This window comes from Octodon degus, unplaced genomic scaffold, assembly GCF_000260255.1.
Source record: "Octodon degus isolate 3935 unplaced genomic scaffold, OctDeg1.0 scaffold00009, whole genome shotgun sequence".
Classification (NCBI taxonomy): domain Eukaryota; kingdom Metazoa; phylum Chordata; class Mammalia; order Rodentia; family Octodontidae; genus Octodon; species Octodon degus.
In genome coordinates this window covers 10,629,699-10,646,542 of record NW_004524585.1, presented here as the reverse complement: position 1 = coordinate 10,646,542, position 16,844 = coordinate 10,629,699, and the positions used below count along the sequence as shown (strand labels likewise).

At 49.8% G+C, this 16,844-nt stretch overlaps 1 protein-coding gene across 1 annotated transcript in view; it reads right to left on the bottom strand.

Annotated features, from left to right (window-relative positions):
* Positions 1-16,844, bottom strand: part of Pkp1 (plakophilin 1) — a 43,746-nt gene that overhangs the window by 15,547 nt on the left and 11,355 nt on the right. Inside the window, exon 3 of the mRNA XM_004625331.2 lies at positions 1,241-1,632. Coding sequence (XP_004625388.1) covers positions 1,241-1,632 — 392 coding nt within the window. The remainder of the gene's footprint in view (positions 1-1,240; positions 1,633-16,844) is intronic.

Sequence of the window (16,844 nt, the reverse complement as noted above, 5' to 3'; positions counted from 1 at the left end):
GTGGTGCTGGGGGATTGAACCGTGTTCCCTGTGCTTTGCTTAGCTTAGCTTGTTCTAAGTAGGTGCTTTAGACCACTGAGCCATCTCACCAGCCCTCTGCCCTGCTTTTACCAGTGAAATGTCAGCTCCAAATGGCTCATCACCAGCCACTCTAGCTCACCCAGGGTGCCATTCTCAGCTTCCATTCTTGGCCTCCAGGTGGAGTCAAATGTGGCCCTGATCAGTCTATGAGAATCAGAGTTCTTAATCCTTTTCAAATGCGCTGAAATAGAACTCATGCCTTTAAGTAGAAGGTGACTAACTTTACAGTGAGGTTCTCCTTAATTTCAGAAAAGTGTGGCATTAGTAGGAAAGAACACAGGCTGTGGAACCTGTTTTGTGGTCTTGGGTAAGCTTATTCATATCTCTGCCTGGTTCCCTCCTCAAGAAGGCTAACAGCTGCCTGGAGGTAACTGTGATAGTCAAAACTGCAAAGCCCCTAGGGCTCTGTGAAGAATAACTCATGGCTATGTTCCTTACACTCACAAGAGTCTGATATGTAATAGATGCTCAGTTAATACTTGCCAAATAAATGCATGATGATCAATAAGTGATCTAGGACAGCTGGAAGGTTCTTGCTTCTCTAAGTCTGAAGGGGAAGGCTCCATGCCATGGAGAACACTGTGGCCCCCAGTTTCTCTGTGCCAGTGGCTTTATAGGACACTCCACTCCTGCTGGCAATCAGAGTTGCATGCTGTCCCTTAGCCTTAGATCATATCCCTCTATTTTCATGTCCATCTGTCTTATCTATCCTTTGATCTTGCCCATCTTATAACACAACCCATAACCATTTTACTGTCTGCATTCTGCATCAAGATCACCATGCGTAAGACTGGTGGCTCTCAGACTGGTGTGAGTCGGTCACTGGAGGGCTTCCTGGAACACACAAAAGTGGCCTCTTCCAGTGTTTCTGAGACAGTAGGACTGACGGGCCCAAGAGCAAACATTTCTAACAATTCCCAGGTGATGGTGATATTGCTGGGGGGTGGTGGCAAACATACTTGGAGAACCACTGGCACCACTAGCCTTCTCTAGGTAATTCCCTCTGGTCATAACCTGTTACCTTTAAAAGCTGTATATTCAAGGTCGGGTTCCATCCCCTTTCATGCTGAGAGGTCACTGAGGCCTGAGGTCCCCCTACCCTGGCCCCTGCTCCCAACCTGGGTCCTTGCTGGCCTCGCCCCAGCCCAGCAGCACTCACTTGGAGCTGGCCCTTGAGTGGCCGAAGGACAGGTCCTTGTTGCAGGAGATGGGTGGCACATACATCTGGTCCTGCTTGGAGACACAGGAGGGTGGGCGCACGGGGCACTTCTTGACGGCTTTCTGACCACTGCAGGTGCTGTAGAAGCTATAGCGGTTCTGAGTGGTCTTGTGGCCTTTGGTCAGTGTGCCCTTGCGCAGGGTGCCCTTCGGGTCACAGTAGAGGTCCGGCTCACTGCGGCTTGCCTTGATCTTCTGCATGAAGCAGATGTCGCTGCCTGCGCCAGGGGTGGCACAGCTGCCCCGCGGATAGTGCCGGCTCCAGTTCTCCATCTGGCTGTAGGAGCTGAAGCGCCGGTTGTCTGGTTCCCGCTTGAGGGTCCCATTGTAGATCTGGACAGGGGAAGGGAGAGAGGCTTAGTCAAGTTTCTTGATATGGAATCCTGGATCTGACTGAGCAGAGTATGCAGCCCTTTCCTGGTTCTAATAATAAGGTCAGAATCCAGAAATGTTCAGAGAGGAAAGAACCTTGGACATCATCTGCCATATTACTTTTTGCATTGCAGGTTACAACCAGAAGTCACTATAATGGATTGTGCTCATTATTATGAAAAATATAGTATAAGATAATATACCTGGGAATGTAAAACACCAGAGCACAGTGCATGTGTGGTTTGTGCAACAGTGCATGGCTGCTGAGTGGCAATGTGAAAATACTTCTCACTGTGGGGACACACTTTCTCAGGCAGAGAAAGTGTGGCAGCTGTTGATCTGAGGAGCAGTTCAGCAGGAGGCTGCAGCCCCAGAGAGAGGGCTTTCAACAGTCCTTTGGAGAAGTGAGGATGAAAGTGAGACTTGAGTTTGTGTCCCCAGCCCTCACCCAATCACCTTAGTGCATCCTCAGACCGCAGCAGCCTTTAGCACCCCCAACCCTCCTGAGGCATTTGTATGCTGGGCTCAGAAACTTCGATTCCAGCCACCGCTGCTTCTGCTGTCATCGTTTGCCATATTCCTCATCATGCCCCCTGTTTTGCCAATGCGAGAAGAAAATGGTAACAGACCTCCAGCGGAAACTGTCTCAAAGGCCACAGAAACACCCTATTCCTGTTCCCTGTGCCTCTGTTATAGGAGCTGCCACTTCAGGACCCATCTGGTACCTAGAAAAAGCCCCAGTGCTGTGAGGTGGCGGTCACTGTAGGCCTCTGGGCTTCACTGTTAGGCAGGCAGTGGAGAGATGCCGGCCAAAGCTCACCTCAACAGGAAAACATCCTCTGGACAGCAAGGCATCCCCAAGTCTCTGTGTGAGCCCTGTGGGGTTTTGCCTCCTTGGGAGGAGCCTGCAAAGCTAGACCCTTGGTGGGAATTAGCTGTGGGACAGAACTGTCCAAGGAAGACTTTCCCAGGAGCTCGCAAGATGGTGGGTCTGGCCTGCTGGGACTTGTTCTCAGACTTGAGAATCAACATGGAACTTGATAAAATGTCTCCACGCAGGTGCTGACTTGGGACTCACCTTGGCTGGGATAAGCCAGGGCCAAGTCCAGCCCAGAACCTTCCTGCCCCACCCAGGGTGGGGTGGGGGAGAGGTGGAGGCCTGGGCAACTCCCCCCTACACCACATCTAGCTACACAGAACTGGGGAGGGGCTGGCCTTCACCTGGGCCCTCTTTCACTCTGCAGGGAGTTGCAGAGAGCAGGAAAGAGCCATGGCTCAAGCTCTCAGAATGACTGTGTATCAAGCTGCCAGGTAGATGTCATACCCAAACTCAGAAGCCACAGACTATTAACCTTGGCAACAGCACTGCATGCCCTTCACCCACACACCCAGCTGTGTACTCAGGCAGTTGAAATTTTCTTGCCTGAACTGGGTCAAACCAACCTACCCCAAAGGAAGCTGGTGTCTGTGGGTTGGAGGAGCACAAATGGACAATAACAGGGCAGAGGAAGAGAACCTGGGCACTTCTGAGCATTTGGACATGGAGTGGACACCTTGTAGCTTACATGCAAAGTAAGGCTGTCTGTGCCTGGACACATTGCATTCTCCCTGGGGAAGGAAGATGGAAGATGGCACTTTGGAGGGAAAGTTGAGCCTCCCCAATGACAGGCCAAGCCGTAGGAGAAACACAAGGAGCTTCCTTGTTCTCAGTAAATGACACACCTGGACGTCATCTCAGACACCTGATGAGAAGTCCAAATGCTCGCCTGGCCCAAACCCAGCGAAGATGTGATCATGCTGATTAAGCCTGACATAGGCCCCGGGCTTTGCTCTCGGCCTGGGAAAAGGAGCAGCACAGCACTTGCAGGTCTCAGCCCCCAAGGAACTGGCTCTGGCTGTGCCCACAGGGGAACAATGAGGAGAGGAAGGCAGGGATGTTCCTGTGGGACTGCATCTGTCAGCCCTCCATTGCCACACACCAGTGGCGCCATCTATTCCTGGGATTCTTGAGTCACAGTGCTGATGGCCTATGTCGTCTGACTGTAAGAATGGTGGATAGCTGTGGATGGCTCTTTCCCATCACCATGGTCCTTTGCTGTCACTTTGACAAGCAGGAGAGAAACTGCTCAACTAGAACTTGTCCTCCCCCAGAGCCATGAGAGGCTTGAGTCCTCTCCAAAGCTCAGACGAGGCAGGCTGCCACTGTCTCTCCCTGTACAGGTGGTCCTCCAGCCAGTGATAGCTGCAACCTTGTAGGCAGCAATGGCAGCAGTGACTTGGAAATCTGGTGACATTTCTCAAGTCGTTTGGCTGGGACTCCCACAGCAGTATGACTGTAGCTGGCATCTGAGGCAGGGTAGGTCTTCATCGTGTAGGAAGGCCCGAACATTACAGGATGTTTAATGTTCCTGGCCTCCAGGCCCTAAAACCTAGCAATGGCTCTGTCATTGTGATCAGAAAAATGCTCCTTCCCCTTACTTCCAAACACTCTTCCTGGTCCCAAGTGAGCAGCATCAGCCAGAAGAGACTGTGTGGGCAGTGACCAGATGTGGGCAGCAGGCAAGGGCACTTTGTGACCCCTATCTACCCCTCCACACTCAGATACTAATCTGATGGCTGCCTCCTCTTCTTTGAATACAAAGGACAGAGGCACACATATGTATACAACTCCTTGTTTGGTTATCTCATGCTTCTTTGGGAGACTCAGACTTGGGTGGCATGATCCATGGATCACACATTCTAGTCTAGAAACTCAGCTTCCTGGGAGCAGAGCTGACCACTCAACCAGAGCGCAGCCTAGGCTGGACAGCCAGGCTGAAGCCAGTGTGCATTCAGAGTTTCTGTACTTGGGCTCCAGTGGGGGTCCTGGGGGTCGGCAGTCTGAACCAGTGGCCAAGGCAGACCGGGAACACTGTTCCAGCTGGGAGTCTTCCCTAGCCTGATCCTGTTCTCACTTTCTGCTGATGGCTTGGGTAATTTTCTTCCATTCTTGGAGAAATGTGCCCTTTTAGCCCTACATTGAATGCCCTCCTCTTCCTGTTTCTCCTTAAGTTGGAAGCTTTCAAAGACCCACTCCTCACTTAGCAAGCAAAAAAATGAGACCTACAGGGTGGCTGAACCAAATTAATCCTTTCCAGTCCCAGACCAGGACTTCAAAGATGAGAATGTAGTCAGCATCTGGTGGAGACAGCCAAGCAGTCTGGGGAGGCCTCGGATAAGCTCCAGTTTACCTGAGGTCTTTGCACAGCTATTCAGGAAGAGATGGTGTCTGTCTGTCTTTCCACCTGAGAATCTTTTCTGTCTCTTCCCTTTGGGTCCCTACTACACAGACTGTGGTCGTAACTTTCACCAGTTTACCCCCTAGTCGCCCCTAGCCAGCCTCTGGGGCTCTGCTCCCTGCCTTATAATGCCTTTGCCTTCACCTTCGTCGTCTTGCTCAGGGGAAGCTTCCATGGCACCTGGCCTTGCTACACAGCTTGCCATGTCTATGCTTCTTACAAGCCAAGCATCTGGCCAGTCATCTCTTGCCCTCCCAGCACAGCCCCTTATGCTGCCCCATGACAGCAGCTGCATCCTGTACCCCTGCTTCAGCTAAGTCTCGTCTCTGCCCTGCATCTCTCTCCTTTCCTATCTGCTGGCAAATCCTACCTTTATTCCAGGGTATAACCCTATCATCTCTGTCAAGCCTGCTCTGCCATAGCCTCATCAAGTGTCCTTCCCACACCTAGTTACCTGTGGTCCTGTTCACTCTCTAGTTGTTACTGTGGGTTTCTCTCATCCCTCCAAGCTCTTTATGATGCCTAGCACAGGGCTGGACTCCCTACAAATGCTCACAGAAAGTGGTCCTGTGACTGGTGGTGAAATTTTGTGCTGGGGTAGAGACTCTGGTTGCTAGGCTTTGGGCTTCTCAGGGCCTCTGGGCCACCAGACATGAAATGAGCTCCTTCTAGGAGGCAGGAGGCCTCTGAACAGAGCAAACCCACCAGCACAGCCTGGGTTCCGCCCACAATGGTCCACAATAAGTCCCAGAGAATTTTGCTCAAGCTCTGGATGACCAGACAGAAGCTGCCTGGCTCCTTGGGAGTTGCATTTGTGCTAGGCAGGCCAAGATGAAAAGAGTGTCTGTGTGCCCAGCTATTAGCCCATTCTGAAACCAAGCTTCTGCCAGCTAGGTGGGGCTGGCCCAACCAGCTCTCCCGTGGGGCACACCCTGCTCTGCCCTGCAAGTCACATACCCAGCAGAGTGCCCAACAGGGCCATCTTCAGCAAAGAGAGCTCCCCACACCCTTCACATGAAACTGAACGTGCACATAACTTCTTGGGGTCCTCGTGCCTCTAAAGCCTGCACAGGGCTCTCCAAAGAAAGGACAGTGGTGGGAGCCCCTCCTGAATAGGTTCCATGTGTCATTTTTAGCACCCACCACTGCCCGTTCAGCACCACTGAAAGGTCCTCATGCAGCAGACATGTAGCAGCCTTCTTGTATCTTGCTAGGGTTTCTTTTGGTCACGCTGGACAAACTGGACAGGGCCAGGCAGCACCTAGGTTGGGCTCAGATCCTCCCCCTAGCCAGGTGCCCAGGAGGATCCACACGGAGCATGGGCAGGGAGAGTTCTCCCGGAGGGACAGGGTGGCTGCTTACTAGGAAAGCTGCATCAGCGTGGGAGCCTGAGTCACCAAAGATGGGACCTCAGCACAGAGTATCAGTCCCTGAGTGTTCTGGGCATGGCCCTCCGGAGAAGCCAGAGTCCCACCCAAGGCCAGCCTTCTTTTCTTTTGCTGAAACACTGCTGTGAATGGAGCAGCTCCATAGCTCAGAAGCCTGGCTGTCTGGGTGGGGAACATGCCCTGTTGGCCTTGGAGGAGACTGTGGGCGTGCCCCACCGTGGAGCCCTCACAGGCAGGGAGGAGCTGTGCTCATGGCTCCATCACCAGCACCCTGCGAGCCACGCTGCCTGCGCAGGGGACCCTCTCAGGAGCCACCAGATAGATGACTGTGAGCCAAAGGGCACTGAACAATGGACAACTCACTCTCCATCTACGGAGAAGAGGCAATGGCAGCAATGCGACACAGCCCAATGCTGGGCAGGCACATGCTTCGTCACCTAAATTTTTAAAAGTAAAAACCAAAAGTTTTGCTGCCCATCTGAGAACATAAACTTTCCCAGAGATTTGGTGAATAATGGGCACTGTCCCCTGTAACCTTGAAAGAGTAGAAATTGGGAGCACACATTGCAGCCAGTACGGACAAATTAAAAAAAAAAAAAAAAAAAAAAAAGACATGTTTTCTGAAGTGTGGAGATAATGGAAGCCCACACAGAAAAGACTTTCTAAAACTCTGGGCTATTGCCCAGGGATCTTTAGGGAGGTGCCAATCTCTCCAGGGAGGTCATGAATCTCTCAAGGAGGCAGCTTGGCTTCTCTGGCTCTACCCACCAAGTCCTTACAGGTGGGTGAGGGGTCAAACATGGCCCATGGTGGTCAGTAGGAGGGCCCCGCTGAGAGCTGACACTCACTAACAGCTGCTATCTGCCTGATCCAGCAGCCAGGCCAGCTCCCTGCACCTCACTCTGTCTTTGTGTCCCCCCACCCCTCATAATCGCTGAATCTTGCAAGAGCAGATTTTCTGAAATGTTCCTCTGTTGCTTTTTCTCTTCCATACTGGAGAAGTAGGCTTTTCTCAGCCCTGACACTTACAGGATGGGCCTGGGAACTAGGACCTGAGATTCTACATGCAGATGCCTGTTTCCTTCTGGAATGTGTGTTTGTTGCTTCAGAGCAGTTGTCATAGGCCCAAGTGACAGAAGATCCTTGTCCTTCAACCATTTCTCTCCTATGAGCTCAAACAAGTCAGAGGCCTGGTCATTCTGCTCTCCAGGAGCCCCATGTGTGGTGGCCATCTATTACGGCTTTCTAACCCCAGAGATGGGTCATCTGAGGAGGGGAAGGTGAAGGAACCACTCTCATGTGAAACCACTCTTGGTGCAGCCCTATACTCTAAGACCAGAGGTTTCCTAACCTCAAGAAGAGGAACAAAAGCTGTGTAGTGGAAACATCTAAAGGGCAGATGCATACGTGATTCCAAAGGGCTCCATGGAAAGCCAAGGGTATTAAGAATTCACTGCTGCTGGAATGAAGGTGAGAGACATTTGGTTGGGCTCTCGGGTGCTTAGGTAATAGACCTTCCCTATGGGAAGTGAGCGTGCACACACACTTTGCTCAGTGAACTCAGGTAGGGAAGGTCTTTGGAAATTCCTTGAACATGCTAGAGCGGGAGTGCTGAGGCAGGACTAGTATTTTACAGTCTGCAGAGGGCTTCTCCAGGTATCATCCCAGCAGAGTTTCGGGTACTGAGCTGGCCGGTAAGGCCTCAGGGCAGACAGTGCTGCCTCATTCTCTCTCTGAGCACAGGAAGCCCGCAGGATGTGAAGCTTGTCCAAGGCTACCCAGCTAAGAGATGACAGACCCTGAACCAGGACTCGGGTCTCTGGCCTCTCTACCAGAATGTGTTCTGCGGACGCTCGCCACCAGCCCGATGATGAGAACAAAGCCTAAATGCCAGTGGCCCTCTGCAAGAACTCTGTCCACCCGTGTCCCTGTCCAACAGTTGCTGACCCCTAGGACACCTCCTCCTCGAGGATTCTGGACCTACGAAGTGCCTTCTCCCCCTCCTTTGGCTGACTGTGGGAGGACCTTGAATACTTAATACTGTATTGTCAGCTTCATGACACAGTTTTAATACCCTAAAACATTGACTGAAAGACACGCCAGCCCAAGAGACACCAGCGGGCATAGAGAACTTGTCATAACAACTGGTCTCCCTAGCTAGGACCACACAGGAGGGCACACATGGGAGCTGAATGGAGACTGCCTGGTATCATCCAACCACACCTTTCCTTGGTAAGCCACTGAACACAACACTGGGACTGATGTTCACCTTAGTAACAGACGCTGAGCCCTGAGGTCTTCTGGAATTATTCAAGTCTTGTTGAACTTCTTTGGGTTCAGAGAGCTGCTCCAGTTCTCTGGGGTAGTTGGGAGTTAGGATTGGGTCACTGGCTGGCTGTGAGCACTCCCACTCTGCTTCTAGTACTACGGGATTTTCTGAGAGCTGAGCTGATTAGGGCCACAGGTGCCTGTGGAAGGAGTTTGGTGCCACCCAGGTTGGCCAACCCGCAGGGCTCAGTGTTGGTACAGGGATGCTCAGTTGGAAGCATCATCTTCATCTGCTGCATTAAAAACGTCTCCAGCCAGGCACAGGGCTAGTGGCCTAGGTGGGCACCATTTGGGCGCCTGTTTCTTTGCCTCTCTGCTCTCTCACCTGCTGGCCCAGATACAGGAAAATCACCCTGAATAATTAACTTAGGATATCAAATCTACCCAAATGCTGGCTATGCTCTGTTGGTGGCTGGAGGTGACTTTAAGGGACTCAAAGACAGGGCAAGAACTACCACTGAAAGGCACAGGAAGCTCTTCCTTGCTCCATCTGCTTATCGTGGAAAGTCTTGACAGATGCTGGAGTGGTTCTTTATCACCGGCCAACCTCCCTTTCTGAGCAAAAGCAACCAAAATTTTCTCTCAGCCAGACAATGTTGTTTCAGCCTGTTTCTTATTATTGGCTAAAAGGGTCATGGTGAGTCTTCCTTTCAGCAAAGGTTTTTTTTTTTTTTTTTTTTGACACGAGTTAATGACATGTAGTTTCTTTTTGAAATACATGCTTGGAGTTTAAAAATAATTCCTTAAAATATAAGTAAATGATAGTTGGCATGGTGATTTTGGAAAAATTGTCACAATGGAGTGCCAGTGCTGGAGGGATACATGACCGCCCACAGCAGCAAAGGGAATGTGACCCGGCAGCCCGCAGGAGCCTGGGCATAGATTCGCTCTGGGCTTGGTTCTTCCTCTGTCCAGCTGCGTAGCCTTAGGCAACCACCTTCCTCCTCTGAGGAGCAGTTTCTCCAACGAGACCACTTCTGGTGTCGGCAGCCAGTGATTCAGTCCTTGTTGAAATCACAGCCTCCTTCCCAGCCCGGCCCGGCCCAGCCCAGCCCAGCCCAGCCCGGCCCTGGCTTCCGCCCCTCAAGGCCACGCCCTAGGGCCGGGCGGGGGCGGGATGGGAGGAGCCCCGCGCGCCGCTCTCCGCACCTGTGTCTCGGCGCACTCCCCGCCTCCCCACCCGATTTGATTTTGTTTTTCAGCTGAGTTTGCTCTCCTGGAGCAGGCAGGCCTCGCAGAGACTTGCCGGGGCCCTGGGGGAGAAAGCCGAGCCTCACCCTAGCAAAGGGTGGGGATGTCTCTTCCACCCACTTGGGAAATGCTGCTGCATTTGTCTCCCTGGGAGCAGCGACAAAATGAAAATTCTCAAACCGGCAGAGGCACTAGAAGACCCCTCTGTGCTGGCCCTTCCTGGCCCCTTCCTCTCCCAGCTCTCTACATTTCCTCAAGTCTGCTGAGCGCAGTTCTGCCAGCTGGGCCTATGAGGTGCTTAGGAAGCCCCTCCAGTCACCATACACACACTGCTGGAGGCTTCATTTCCTAGCAAATAGAAGTGGAATAACAATGGCTTGTTGTCTACCAACCCTACAGAGACTGGAGGATCTAGTGGGGAAACGAAAACATGATACAGATGGAAGAAAACATGAACACTGAGTCAATTCAAAATGTGATGCTAATTCAAAGGATGATCCAATTATGGAGGACTTGAGAGCTGATTGGGAGTGTGCAGTGCAGCCAAGGAAGCCTCAGGACACCCCAATGGCTTTTAACCCAGTATCTGAGGAACCTATCCCCAAATCAGCGTGACTCCGTGCCACTTCATTTACAGACCAGGAAACCCGAAGCTGCAGATGTCTAAGTCAACATGTGTTGCAAAATTTAACTGTTAATTGTATCCTTTCATTGTTAGTAGCTACAATGTAAGGACCCTAAGGACTTGTTGGTCAAGTAGATTAATTTTTGTGAAGACCTCCCCATCTCCTTAAAAAAGGGCCCTAAACAAGACTCCATTAATTTCTTCTGGAGAAAAAGAAATAGGTTTATAATTATCTTTGATTCTTCAAATCTACCCTCTACTAAAGTTTCAAAGGCTGTACTTGGAATATGTGTGTTTGAGGGGGAGTTGAGAGCAATAGTCAACTTTTCTGGAAGCTTCCTTCTTGGGAGAAGATACTATTTCATGCTTTATGACCAAAGAATTATCTGCCTCCTAGCATCTGACTAGGATAGAAGAAATCTGGTACAGATGTATGAATCTAAAGATCAGTTTTTCCAGACTGGCCTTCCAGAAGCTCTGCGTTCAAACAAAGTGGATCGAGAATGTGAGGACTGGCTGACTGGGCCAAGCTAAGCCTGGCTTCTGTCTCCTCAGGGAGAGTGGCTTTCCCCCCACCAAACCTCCAAGAAGGGCCTGCTGCAGACTGTGTCCTAGGCTGGCTGTGCTTGGCGCTTCTCACAAGCTATGACTTCTCTCCTGAACACTCTGACTTAATTGCCCTGGCCATTCAGTTCAACCTAACGTAGAGCCACCCACCCCTACCCATGACCATGAGGTTTTGCTGTTCCTCACTGGGGCAGGAGGATGGGGTAAGCCAGCAGGTACGCTGATCTTGGAGGGCATCTAAGAGCTCCAGGACCCTCAAGATTCCTGCTGTAGACCAGGGAGGCTGGCAAGACCGTTGGAGCCAGGGACTCTCTCACAGCTGTCTCCTGGAGTGATGCCTAGTCTTTGTGAAGGATCAGCATGAGACACTCAGGCCATAGCCATCTTCTCCTTCCATGTCTGTCTTAGTTCTTCCAGGAGTCTGTCCCACACCTCCTCTACGTGATGTGGCTCATTCTAGGGAATAGCATTTCCATTCATGTTCTGGAAGCATGTCTTCCTGCCTTTGTAGGCTCATGGGGCTAACACAGGGACAACCTCCAATTTCTCTCCTTGGAGAAAGGACACCAAGTATGGATGTCAGAGAAACAAGCAGATGATCCTGCAGCTGACATATCCAAGATCCAGCAGGGAGAAGGTCTTAGCCACAGTTCCCTGGGCAACAGCGAAGAACCAGAGCTTCTTCCTTCCCTCTACGACCTCTGTGGACTCTAAAGAGACTGCCCTGCTTCCCCAGTCCTCAGCCAGGATGAAGGACCTCAAGCCACTTGAGAGGCTGAAGTTAGCCGTGGAGAGTAGGGAGACACAAAAAGGAAGTTCCGCCTCTTCAGCCCTGGCCGCAGCCCCAGAATCTGCTCAGGGCCTCAGCAGAGCCCTCTCAGGTCTGTGACTTACAAAGGAGGGTCCATGCCTGAGGGGCCTACTGACACAGAAGCTTGTTGTAGACCTCTGCCTCACAGTGGAAATGCAGGGAGTGTCCTGTAGCAGGGACTTGTCTGCGAAAATGCGCCACAGCCTGCTGCTGTCTCCCCCAGGGAAGGGTGCTCCTGGAGCGGCCTGTCCGCTCTCCCTCCCTTGCCTCCACTCTCTCGCAGAGGCACACACTGTCCCTTGGCAAGTAGGATCATTGCCTTTTCTTGTTGGGTGAGAGCCTGGAGCTCTTGTGGGACCCTCCTGTCTCCCAGGGCTGGGTGGGTATGAGTCATGAGCTGGCAGCAGGGACACTGAGTTGGCAAACATGTGAAGCACCTCAGGAGCAGGAGCCATGTGTGCTTGGGAGCAGGAGCCCATGGGTCACGTTCTCTCTTTACCTCACCTGGATTTTTCAAGAAATACAGCACAGCAAGCAGTGCACTTGGAAAATGCAACTCAGAGCTGAGAAGCCATGGGTGGGTGGGGGTGGAAGGTTGTGAATTTAAGTCAGGGTAGTTACTACCTGCTGTGACTCAGTTTCCCCTCTGTAACGCCAACATGAAGGAAATCCTACCATCTCTCTCTCATTGCAAGGGCTAATTAGCTGCTGCTTTCCTGGTGCCAGGAGATGCCAGGATGAAAGCAAAGAGGAAGAGCTAAAGTCTTTATCCATCTGGAGGTCTGAAGCAGAGATCAGCCAGAGGAGCTGACCTTGTCTCTAAACACTGGGCAGAGCACAAAGATTTGGCTTTGGGACCCTGCAGCTACTTAGAGTCAGTGGTCAAGCCATATGGAGTCCTAAATGAGTCTGGTTAGGGGGATCTAGTCCCAATACCTTACTCCATCATGGAGAAAACCGTGCTGTAGAGAGGTGAAGCCCATTCCAAGTTCCTCAGCTTGTAGTAGCCCAGTTGAGACTGGAATACAGGCCTCCTACTGCTAATCTATCCATAACCCTCCTACTTCTCTTTGAAATAGGAATTTTCACCAATTTTAGAGATGGGCAAGTTGAGGCTCAAACCGATTAAGAATTTGACTAGAATCATGCAGGTAGTTAAGGAGCAGAGCTGAGATTCAAACCTAAAGTTCATGGTCAAAGTCTAGAGCCCATTCTTCTGTACTGAGCTACCTCCATTAACTGTGGATTAGCAAAGACAGTCTCTTCCTGCTTTTCCTTGAGCAGTAGTTTCATTGTGTCTTTCCCTGGCAGCCCCTCATCAGTACTTGGCCCCTGGCTCTGTCCTGTGAACACCCAGTTAACACAGCTAAGTGACTGCCAAGCTGTGAGCACTGTGCTTGGATTTCCCATGGTCCTCTGGAATCTAATGCAACCATAGTTTTTCGTCTGTGGCAAGACTCACTCAGATTGCTTTGAGTTTAGAGTGGGCAGGATCAGTTCTCCTCAGGCTAAGGGTCTCTAGTACATTGTCCAAAAGACTCTATCACAATGGGATTGTCAAATACTGAGATATCATTTAGGCAAAGGACTGTGAGAAAGGTCCAGGACAAAGGCAGAATTCTTCCTCATTATGTTCCTTGGGGATTTGCTCTCCTGAAGGTACTGGGCTGGATTCGCTGTCCTGGGGTGCCTGGTGGAAAAATTCAATATGGCGGCCACCATGATATGCCCTGGTCTAGATTTCCTGCCTGATGATACCTGCACGGCTTCTCTCCTGTACAGATTAGAATCTGGGAAGGATGTTCTACTTCAGTCCACAACCAGAGAACATTTTACTTGCTGTAACTTCTAGAAGAATTGACACCTCAAGATGCGCTTCTCAATTTGAAAACAGAAAAACTCTTTAGTGTTGGAGTTGATAGAAACGGGGGTTACTGAACCTAACCTGGATATATTCTTCAGAAATCAAAGTTACTCACTTGTATCAGCCTTATCTGGGACATGCTCATGTGATAAAACCCATTTTCATCTCTGGAACAGAAGTGCCTGGGCTTCCACAGGTTCCAGCTGTCAGTTCCCTCATCTTGGTCTTAGCTGACCCAGAGAATGGCATACAAGTGACTTACTATGAAGACAACTAAGAGGAGGCCAAAAGACCTTTATTTTCTTACCAGCAGTGGCTGTGGGCTTTAATTTTCCAGGCCGGATGGAAGCACTTAAGGAGTCTTATTTTATTATAGGAATGACCAGGTATTTCATTTGCCAGAATTAGGATATTAACTGTATTTGAAGGGCTCTGAAGTCGAAGTCAATTGATGATCTTTTTTTTTTTTTTCGGAACCGGGGATTGAACTCAGGCTGTTGCACTTGCCAGGGAAGCGCTTATTCCACTGAGACATCTCCCCAACCCCATATTAACTGTATTTGAATATCAGATAAACAACAAAGAATGTTTCAGTAAAACTATGTCCCAAACATTGTACTCTGTTGCATTTTACCATTAATGCTTTTAGACAAGTGAAACCAACTTGAATCCAGGAAGAAAAAGCTGGGCTTCCTCCCTCCTTCTTCTGTTGGAGCCCCATATAGTAGGCCTAGTTTCGAGGTGGGGGAGGAGAACAATGAGGGGATTTGAGCTCATGGGAACAGTTGCAAATTCCTGGAACACAGTTGTGGTGTTAAAATACGGAGATTGTGGGGACCCATAAAAAAGCCATAACACAGGACTGGCCAGATAGCTCAGTGGACTAAAGCACCTAGTTAGGCAGAGCGCCTCAGCAGGGTGCCAGCCTTGCCCCTGGAGCACACTGAGATGGTGCTTGAGACTGGGTGTGGTGGCGCGTATCTGTAATGCAAGCACTTGGGAGGCCAAAAACAGGGCAATCACTGAGTGCAATCTACGTAGTAAGACCCTGTAGACCCAGTACCAAATACATAAAAACACACAAAAGTACAAACATCTAGGGTAACGAAAATAAAATTCTATCAGGTTAGGAGTTAAGAGGTCAGAGATCTATGTTGCTACGCTGCTAAACAGCTGTGTGGCCTTTGATGAGTAATCTACCCTCTCTGGGCCTGAGTTCTGGCAAAACATAACCAGCACTGGGACTCTGACATTCTTAAGTGTGGCTCTGAAATAGCCTAGTCCTAGAATAGATTTATAGTCCAGTCTAACTTTGTTTTAAGATTTATTTTATGACAAGATTCTATATTCAGTTTTCTAAATTTGTGATATAAATTGTAAATAGTGTGTTTTTTATTCAAAAGGCTATTGCTGTTAAGAAATGTAGGAAAAAACTGTATTTTTTAAAACATTGTTAGAACTTTCTTTTGGTTTTCTTTACTTTTTTTTTTTTTTTTTGGCAGAACCAGGGATTGAACTCAGGACCCTGCGCTTGCCAGGCGAGCGCTTACTCTACTGAGCTGTCTCCCAGTGGTTTTCTTTTCTGTTTTGTTTTTTGTAACAGAATCTTGCTCTGTGGTTCAGGGTGGCCATTAACTCACTATATAGCCAGGATGGCCTTGAACTCATGGCAAATGTCCTGCCTCGGCCTCCTGAGTGCTGGGATTACAGGTGTTCCCCACCACACCTGGAAGAACTTGCTTTAGAAATTGCTTATAATGTTCTAAATATATAAGGTCCTCACATATTTACATGAAATGTGTACTCACTGACAACAAAGCTTTATTATTTGAAGATGATCTGCAATTTGTAATTGTAGCCAAATCTGAGGACCAAGGTGTTCAAAGTGGGTAGCATTGTATTCTAATCAAACACAGGTCCTGACAATGAAGAAGTAATACTGGCTCTTATATGGCTTGTCAAATAGCCTAAAGGTAGTCCTAGAAACATTTTGAGCAGGGAGAGCATTGGTGTACTATTTCAGGAGAGCAAGCACTCCAAGTTTGCATTCTATCTACCTGTTTACCTCCGCTTCTCCCAACTGGACTGGAAGTTCACTGAGGACAAGCACAGAGTATTTCCACCCATGTCTGTACTGCCCTTCTCTCACTGCCATGCCCCAGCAATTGCTCAATGCTAGTTGGCTGACTGAGTGAATACAAAGTTTCTGCAGGAAACGGTCTTCATTAGCTCTCAGAGGCTCCTGAAAACACGCTGACCATGCTTGTACAGACGAACCACACCCTCCTCCCCACGCTCCCTGACTTCGGCCACCATATTGGTTTCCCCAGAGGGTGGGAAATAAAACATTCCAAGCCAATTGTACCATCCATGGGAAAATCCCACAGGCATGGGATTATCTCACACCACAGATCTCTATTACCATTTCTCCCGCTCTTTTCCTTCCTAAATCTGGACCCCATTGGCTTTGCCCAGTACTTGGCTGATTATAAGTCTGGCTCCAATATCAATTATTCTACTTCCTCCCTACTCAGCCCCCTCTCTCTGCCAAATCCTTGTATGTGCTTAGCTCTTGCCTGTTCCCATAGCCTCTCCTGAACTGAGAGGAGACAGGACATGCCTCAGCAGCTACCCTGTCATGAGTCACGTCTGCAGTCCTGCCAGCAAAGGAGTGAGGAGGGTTGGGCCTTAGGGTGGGGGAAGGAAAGAGATTTTCGCTAGTTAGAAAATGGGCATAGGGAGAGGTGGGAGTGTTGGGAACATGAACAGCTAGGGAAACAGCTGAGGACTGAATTTATTAATCAATGCAGAGTGATCAATATAGGCCATAGAAGGTTGTTCCAGAAATACTTGCTCCCACTTCCATGGTACACTGTCAGTGTGATAACATTTGTAGTTAAGGTAATGCGATACCAACTTGCAAGTGAAGTAGACACACAGGTAACATCATTCTTATTTTTATGCATGGGAAAATTGATGCTCAAAACGATTCCAAGTTTTATCTAAAGTTACTGAGCCACGGTAGAATCCGAAGCTTCTAAGCTTTGATATGGTAATATTGAGTACATATAGACACACAGGATCTGTGGTGTCAGCATGATTCTTCACTTGGGACTGCAGG